Source organism: Pelmatolapia mariae, linkage group LG3_W (genome assembly GCF_036321145.2).
Source record: "Pelmatolapia mariae isolate MD_Pm_ZW linkage group LG3_W, Pm_UMD_F_2, whole genome shotgun sequence".
Lineage (NCBI taxonomy): Eukaryota > Metazoa > Chordata > Actinopteri > Cichliformes > Cichlidae > Pelmatolapia > Pelmatolapia mariae.
Genome location: NC_086229.1, coordinates 44,380,973 through 44,389,786, shown reverse-complemented (window position 1 = coordinate 44,389,786; position 8,814 = coordinate 44,380,973). Strand labels below are relative to the sequence as shown.

General features: G+C 42.8%; 1 protein-coding gene across 1 annotated transcript in view; it reads right to left on the bottom strand.

Moving 5' to 3' along the window:
* Positions 1–2,141: 2,141 nt before the first annotated feature.
* Positions 2,142–8,814, bottom strand: part of LOC134622995 (collagen alpha-5(IV) chain-like) — a 66,097-nt gene continuing 59,424 nt past the window's right edge. Inside the window, exons 45-55 of the mRNA XM_065470174.1 lie at positions 8,328–8,509; positions 8,185–8,248; positions 7,470–7,544; positions 6,940–7,047; positions 6,723–6,833; positions 6,015–6,041; positions 5,785–5,802; positions 3,042–3,230; positions 2,770–2,941; positions 2,550–2,664; positions 2,142–2,402 (exon numbers count right to left, since the gene is read on the bottom strand). Of these exons, the coding sequence (XP_065326246.1) occupies positions 2,142–2,402; positions 2,550–2,664; positions 2,770–2,941; positions 3,042–3,230; positions 5,785–5,802; positions 6,015–6,041; positions 6,723–6,833; positions 6,940–7,047; positions 7,470–7,544; positions 8,185–8,248; positions 8,328–8,509 (1,322 nt within the window). The remainder of the gene's footprint in view (positions 2,403–2,549; positions 2,665–2,769; positions 2,942–3,041; positions 3,231–5,784; positions 5,803–6,014; positions 6,042–6,722; positions 6,834–6,939; positions 7,048–7,469; positions 7,545–8,184; positions 8,249–8,327; positions 8,510–8,814) is intronic.

The following is an 8,814-nucleotide window of genomic DNA, read 5'->3' as shown; positions in this document are numbered from 1 at the left end:
CAAGCAATACAGACAAAAATGTACTATGTGGCACAGCGTTAAAGTCAGGGAGAGAGACGTGCTAGAGGTCGTAGTGGTTACAAGTCACGCTGTAGCTTCCACTGTCCAAGCACAGATGAATGTTTGACTCAGAGGAAGACCAAATTTAATGCAAAAACAGATACAATTTCAAATTTTTTGTGTGTTTCTGTATTTGTTTTTGCAAAATCTATATTTAAAGGCACAGAATTGTCCTTTTGATATCATCTTACCTGTCCGAGGACACAAAAACAAAAGAAAATAACTGAGTAACAACATCACAGACCTTTGCGCTAACATGATTTGCTGAAAAATACAGTAAGCACTATGTACAGCAATAAGTCATCTATCAGAGAGCGTGTGTTTTGTTTCTTTTTGCAAAATGTAAGCGAATGGCAGCCTTAAAAAGTGTGATATACTCAAAAGAAATACTTGTTTGGTCGCAGCATAGAGAAAACCTGTGAGAGTGGAGATATATATGCCCCTTTGATGTTCTGAACCATCTGTGTCCACATCAGTGCAATTGTCATTTCAGCTGTTGCACAGAAAAATCTGACTTGACCTTTAAAGTCATACTAACGGTAACGTAGCAGCAACCTGAGAGTCCCACTGTGAAATGTACACAGGCTTACGTGAAGCTTACGCTGGGACTTTGACATGTTTAGGAATACTTTGGATTGCTTTTAAGTTCCTTCTGTTCCCCAAAAACGATGATGCTTTTCACCTTCTATATGAAAACCAGCACTTAAAGAAATGAAACTCGCTTGTTTATCATAGTTTCTGTTGGAGTCCAATAAACAAAATATTCTATTTTTGTTTATACAACAAATAATTTGCTAATGAGTTATAGTTTTCCACAGATTTTCTAATCATTGCATGAAGCTAAAACTCCTTTAATTCATGCGTCCGATTGTAAGGCACCAAAAAACAATCCAAACATCACAAAAACTTAAAAACAAAGGATAGCTTCAAAACCATTTTTACCTCAAGCAAGTCACATGTCTTGGCAAGTTGATTTCCAAACCAATAATGAAGTGACGGACATCAAATATACTGCAGGTATTGATGCAACACATGAAAAAATCCCCAGTGTGTTTACAGTGGGCACCTTGGTGGTGCTAAACTGCTGTAGAATAAAAAGTTTGTGAAGAAAACAGGTCTCATCTTCCCAAAGATGGGATTTCAATGAAGCTTTATATCTGCTTTGCTCTGATCAGCCCAATAAGATAATGCAAACTCGCTTTAAGACCTTAAATTCAACCAGCAATCCGTAATTTTACTCTAAACTGACATCAAGCTCTTATGTAGCCACTTCAAACGTGATCAGCCCATTGAAAAGCATTTGTAGGCTTGTCTGTCCCATAGATATGACAGTCAGACGTCTCTCTGTAGCCAGTAGTTGTGCAGAAAGGGCCTTACCCAGTTTGATCTTATGTAGATATGAATAACATTGAAGTAAAATCTCAGGTAGCCCTCAAAGTTGAGCTTTCTCATAGATTACAAATACTTTATGCTTGTCTATGTCTTAAACCTAACTGAGCAGCAATCATGAGTTCACGAACAATCAGCCCGTCTCCATGGCTTTCCACTAGTCAGCATTAAGAGACTATCTGCCTGCTGTCAGTATCTATGGGAGCGATAAGAACCAATAACAGCCAGCTTCCTGAGCTGATAACGTTTAAATTGGGTGCTTAATGTGTGTGCGGGGCACGGGTTTGCTAAATGGGGGCGGGGCACTCTCCGAGGTAGCCGAGAATGATTCTCGCTGACGTCTGTCACAAGAAAGCTGACACGTAATAAACACATACATAAACAATAGCACCATTATCAGTGATAATCTCGAGAAGATCGCTCACACTGGAACTCTTCTCTTTCCTCCTCCTACCTCCAGCTTCTTCTTCTTTTTTTTAATAAGCCTACAGGGGATTAAAAAAACTCTCAAAATGGGGTCGATGTTGCTCGACTCGATTCTGAAACCATCACAGCACAGGAGAAAGGTCCATTCAGTAAGTCGCGTGTTCTTTTTTTAATCCATCTCATCCTCCATCATAAATTCTTGAAATGTTAGTGAATCCCCTCCTGATGTTTCCCCGCCTCACTCCTCCATCTTTCACCTTTGCCTACTACAAGAGTTTGCTGCACACTTGGCAGCGGCTGACTCTGAAGCGCTCCTGGCCTCCCTTCAGGGTCTCCTTGTCTGGCGAGAAGGTAAACTCATTATTGGGATCCACGGTTGTCAGCCAGAAGCTGTATTTATTGGCAAAGTAGTGGCAGGTGCCCCTGGCGCCATTGCACTCGATGAACGGAGTCGCCCGGAAGTCCTCCAGACAGGAGCCGGGAGACACCAAGGACTGACCGCCACCCTCAGCACCAGCTGCTGTGTGCTGTGTCAGAAATGAAAGGACATTTTTTTTAAAATATGACATCTCTGAAGACAATTTGGCAGTATGCAGAACCAACGGGGAGAAATAATCTCTTCATCTAATTGCTGGTCTAAATCTGTTTGGTAGAAGCTGCCATTAACTACGTACCATTAGGAAGGAGTATCCTATCCAGAGACTCCTCCAGCCGGGAGGACAGCTGGGGATTGTCATATCCTGACTGTGGACCGCCACTGCCTGAGATGGAGCCTCACATACTGAACACCTGTGTTATTCATATAATCAGATGAAAGCTTCATTAGTTGTATGCACATGTATACAACTATACAAATGATAGGCAGCTTGACTAAAGTAACACAGTGTACAATACCTGCTGATGTAAGGTCTTATCTCCTCCTTTTCCACGGGCATCATGGGTATGGGTGCGGTCGTGGAGAGCCAGTAGGATTTATCGTTGCGGCTAGCGTAGTAGCAAATCTCGCTGGGCGAGCAGTAGAGGAAGGGGATCGTGTTGAACCTGGGGAGACACGACCCCGGCTGACCTGAAAAGACAAAGGGAGGTTTAAAACCTTTAATTGTGCCACACAAAGACTGCTATAACTACTATTTATGGTTCATAAGAGCCTGAGAGTGTTTTCATACCGAGGTCTTGGTTGTGTGCCTTCTCCTGCCCCTCTACATACAGCAGACTGTAGCCCTCCCACAGTTTGGCCATGCCTTGAGGACACATGGGAACCTGGGGGCTCTGGCTGTGCTTCACCAGAGTGTAGCCGATGCTGTGGCTGCGGCCGACGCCGGGAATGCCGGGAGGGCCAATTGTACCAGGTAACCCTGAAGAAGACAGGGGAATGAAAATGAACATGCTAGAAGTGATAAGCTATTAAAAAGTATTATTATTACTACTTTCAAAATGTTACTGAAACTACTTTTAAAATATAAACACAAATTAAAATCAGTACTGCAGTCTATTAAAGGGAAATGAGTGTTTGGTTCAAATAAAAACACTAAGAGGTGACTATGGCTCATTCAGCTTATTCAGCTTATTCAGCTTATTCAGAACCTGTGGAAAACAAGAAAATGGTCGAAGATAAACAAAAATCCTGACCTTGTGCTCCAGGGGATCCAGGAGGTCCGGGATCCCCAAGAGGTCCTTGAAAACCAGGACCTCCAGTCCTGCACAGTCTACCCGACGGACCAGGGTTACCCACAGTACCTGCAGCAGGAGAATATTTTACACTGCATATCATTCATTTTTCATCTTCTCACTTTATTATTGTTTTTTCTCTCTCTGTACAATAAAACACGCCAGATTAGCTGCATATTATTTATATTGATGTAGGGGAACAATAGATTTTAAAACGCTATATTAAAAACGTTTGCCTTCTTTCACTTTGTTTGCATTTGAATGGAATGAAGCTCCTGTTTCCTGCAGGATAGGAAGGATAATGCTCCTCCATCGCCATCTTATTGTGATGGAGGGATTGGTGTGTCCTAGAAGCTCTGTTGTTGGTGGTATGTTCTCCCAAAGCAACTTATTCTGGGTGAAAAGGGGTAAACTAAGTTTGAATCACGCAAACCATTTGGATCATTGTTCCTTGGCTCGTATGCACTTTGTGACTTCATTGTCCTTCTGGGGGACAATGACAGTGTGACCTTGGGAAAGTGTGACTGGGAGAAACAGTCTGTCTGAACCTGAAAGGTGTTCTTTCATTGGACTTCTGCTCTAACGACAGCTTACCCTTACTGAACACCATCTTCGAATGCATCGGAGTCCATTAGTGGACCTGGCACTAGGACTTCCTGGGCCGAAGGTCAATGATCAACTTGTCAGATATGCAGCTGTACATTCTGGAGACTCGGGTGAAGAGAGCAGTAGAGCTGTTGTTAGAACAAGCTGGACCAGGTGCCAGGCTGGAATTTTAGACAGGACAGGCACACACAAACAGACAACGAGGGTGTGCTGGAAACATTTGGCAGAGCCCCTGGTCCCCTTCAAATCCCACCTGGGGCAGTTTACGGCAGAAGGAGACACGGAGAGATGAGAATTAACAAAGTTCAAGGCCATGGTCCTCAGTTGGAAAAGCGTAGAGTGCCTCTTTGGGGTAGGGCACAAGTTACTTCCCTCTTACATCTCTGGGTTTTGGTCACAAGCGAGAGGAGAGAGGAGCCGGTGGCTGACAGATGAATTCAAGCTGCATCTGCAGTGATGTGAATGCTGCATTGGTCCATCACGATAAAGAGGGAGCTGATTTACTGGTCAATCTACATTCCTACTCTTACTCTTGAATAAGACCTGGTCAAGAGCTCTGGGTAGTGGCTGAAAGAATCAGATCGCAGATGCGAGAGGTGGAAATGAGCTTTCTCTCAAGAGTTGTTGGGTTCAGCCTTAGAGACAGGATGAGGAGCTCAGCCACTTGGAAGAAACTTGGAGAAGTCCATTACTACTCCTTGACATTTAAAGAAACCAGTTGAGGTAGTTCAGGCATCTGACTAAGGTCCGTCCCAGGTGCTTCGTAGGTGAGGAGTTCTCAGTGAGGGCCCAGAGCCATCACGTATCTTGGCTGGCTTGGGAACACCTTGATGTACCCACCTAAAAGAGCTGGAAGAAATGACTGAGGAGAAGGAAGTCTGGATGCCTCTGTTATAATGCTGCCCCCATAACTTTGTTCAGGATAAGTGGGAGCAGATAGATGGATGCATGCATGCAAAGATGGATGGATATAATTCACACATTTACACTTTTTTTATTCCTTCAAACTCACCTTTACGCCCAGGAAAACCAGACTGACCAGGCTCTCCAGGGTTACCAGGGCTTCCCCTTTCACCAGGGACACCCGCATCACCTTTGTGGATATGGCCCAATTGGCAGTGAAGTTGGAATTCTGTTTCCAGGCAAACCTTTCGGACCTGGAAACCCTGGAAGGGAAAGGGTGGAGAAAAAGAGGGATGAATGATAAAAGGTAGAAGAAAATTAAGAAGAAATTGTGGGAAAAAGAGTGGGGGAAATTAAAGACTTATGCTGTCCTACCTCTAATTCCTGCCGTTCCTTTGCTTCCAGGAAAACCAGGGTCACCTCTAAAACCATTGACACCAGCAATTCCAGCAAAACCACCATCACCCTTTTGTCCTGAAGGGCAAATACATAATGTGTTAGTTTATCTTTTTGTTTGTTTTTTTAAATTGAAAACTTATAGGAACAATCATAGAAATGTAGAAGCAGCATTTTTAGTTCATGCCATGTATTTTAGCCATACTCCACCTTTTAAACCAGGTCTGCCAGGGAATCCAGGGACTCCAGATAATCCTGGTTCGCCCTTTGTACCAGGGGTCCCTGGGAAGCCTGGCATACCAGGGTCACCTCTGTCTCCCTGAGCTGTGCCTGGACCAGGTGGGCCAGGAAGACCTGGAGGACCTCGGACACCTGTAAGAAAGAAAAAAGGAGAGGAAGAGAGAAATTCAATTCAAGGAAGGTTGAATAAATTAACGTTAAGGGGAAAAGAAAGAAAAAGTAAGCATAGAAAAGTATAGGAGAATGTAAAGGGAAACAAGAAAAAGTGTGAAAAAAGCAGAGAATGGAAAGCAAATGATCAAAATTGATTAAGGAAATGTATTTACCATTCTGTCCATCCAGTCCAGGGAGACCTGCATCTCCTGTAGGTCCAGGAAAGTTTTCTATTGATCTGGGTCCAGGAGGTCCAGGAACACCAGGTCTCCCTTTCAATCCAGAAGGACCTGATATACAGAAAGTCAAAAAATCTATTGCTATACTGTATATATTATTGCACATTGAATCGGCACCTTTTTATTTCATTGAAGTCTATTTCACCTGATTGTCCTCTTTGTCCTTTTTGCCCGGGATACCCTGGAACACCGGGTTGGGAAACACCTCTTTCTCCCTTCAACCCTGGACTACCAGAAGGGCCAGGGCTACCTCCCAGAATTGCACCTAGATTAAAAAACAATACATTTGTTAAATCTTCCATCTTTGCAAGCCTAAAACAATCAGAAGTATTTTGATCCTGATGAAGAGGGTGAAAAGGTTGAGCTTTGCCAAAGCAAAACCATGGCTATGGTCTGCTGCAAGTATAGAATCAGCTGGTGTGTGAAATGTGATTCTTGCCTGGGTTTCCAGGCGGGCCTTTAGCTCCTGCTAGGCCATTAAGGCCATCCAAACCAGGTGGTCCAGGAAAACCTAAAATAACAAAAATAAAACAAACAAACAAAACATTAAAAACACTGGAAAAGGCAATTTTTTAACCTCATTTGGAAAAATCATTGTAAGATTAGTGTATAAATGTAGTGGATTTTCTTTTTTCCCTTTACCTTTAAACCCACGATTTCCAGGGAATCCAGGCAGACCAGGAACCCCATCAGGTCCTCTTCCTATTCCTGGCAATCCAGGCTGACCCTTTGGTCCAGGGAAACCAGGAGAGCCTGCAGAGAAGAAAAACTACATCTCAACACTTTCTGTAAATACAAACTCTATGACGTCATGAAGGAATTACTGCAACAGGACTTTGTTTTCTGAGGTGTTACTCACCCATTATTCCATACCGTCCCTGTTCACCAGGAATCCCCTTCTGCCCGAGGAAACCTGGATTTCCTGGAAACCCATTATCGCCAGGTTCACCAACTTTCCCTTGGTCGCCTGTTGACATATTTAAAATGTTTTAAAACTTCTGAAGAAATCAGAGGTTGGAGACCAACTCTGATCTCCCAAAAAGCTTGTCCCACAGTACTAAGAATTTCTTCACCCCTACTAAATATATTTATTTGACTAAAAATAAAACATAAAGGAAATGTAAATTCTGATCCATGTCAGCAAATGTATAAAACATGACAACAACAACACTACAAGTGATGTGCTGCTGGATGCTTTTCGTTATTTACAGAGATGTGAAAAGGGAAAGACCATCTCTGAATCGAGGAGGGGGCCTAAGGGTACATCTTTCGCCATCTTACAATGCTGTGATTGTAGCTGTTCCCCAACTCATGACCATTGATCAGTGATTGCTGATCAAAGGCCATGACAAATAAAGTTTCGCCATAACTGAGTAAGGTGAGTCTTACCTGGGATCCCTGAATCTCCTTGCCGGCCTTTAAGTCCTGGTGCTCCAGGATAACCAAAAGTTTCTCCAGGTAGTCCTAAGAGAAAAAAGCATTTAAGTCAATGGATGTTTGCATTTGATTATGAACAGATGTAAAGAAGATGTTTATCACTAGACTTCATATGTACTAGTGCTGTGCGATATGACCGAAATCTCATATCCCGATATAAGACATTTATCGTCCCAACAACGATATAAATCACAAAAATGTAACATTTTCTGTAAATTCTGTGAATCTCGGGCAACTTGCGTGAAGCTGGGTGTCGTGTACCTTATTTTAGGTATATTCTTTAATGCATGTTCCAAAATTTAACATTTGAGAATAATGTATATTATCATCACGTCAGTTTATTTTGAAAAGTCGGAACAGGATCTTCGGTTTTATTGTGACAGGTTTATGTGGAAAATAAACAAGCGGACAGCGGAGCCACATGCTGGGCTTACCGTTGTTGTTGCTAACAACAATGCATAAAAACAGTCGCTTGCCCATGCATAGTGCGGTTATTTTAAATATAAGAGAAAGTGAGAACTTTAAGAAATTAATACAGCCACTACAATATTGCCGTAAACAGTTTATTTTGCGACACAACGAAACAAATGATAGTGTAATACAGACGTTTTCATATCATCATCTGATGTATATCATCATATCGAACAGCACTAATATGTACTCTCACCTTTGGCACCAGGCCGACCAACTTCTCCAGGCCTTCCAGGTAAACCCGGAAAGCCAATATTGCCCTAAAAAAACAACAACAAACATCCGAATTTTAATCTCTGCCTGGCAAAATTTGCTACATGTATATGCATCTTTTCTTACTTTTGGTCCCACAGTGCCGGGGAATCCCATAATTCCAGATTCTCCTTTTTGTCCAGAGAAGCCTGGAAGTCCTGGTTCCCCAGAAAGGCCAGGTTCTCCCAGGAGCCCTTTACTCAGATCAGGGAAACCAGGAACTCCAGGTCGTCCCGGACGACCAGGTGCACCTGGCTGACCCTTGTCACCTGTTAACCCAGAGAAAGATCAGAGTTTGTAACACAAGGTGATGGATGTTCACAGCAGCAAAAAGCAGTTAAAAACTTCATTAGAGAGCCTAAATCTTGCAAAAGTGCGAATAGCTGAAGTTCCACTAGTGGGAACTTGGGGCTCTGAAGGTCAGTATCTGTAGACTCCCGTATCAAAGTGCTAAACTTTACAGCATGTTTTCAGCATGTAACAAAATACTGTTTTGTTACATTATCAGTAAACCCCCACCCCCACAGTACTTGATATTTTGTTTGTTTGTTAAGCTGAGAGGTATCCCAACACA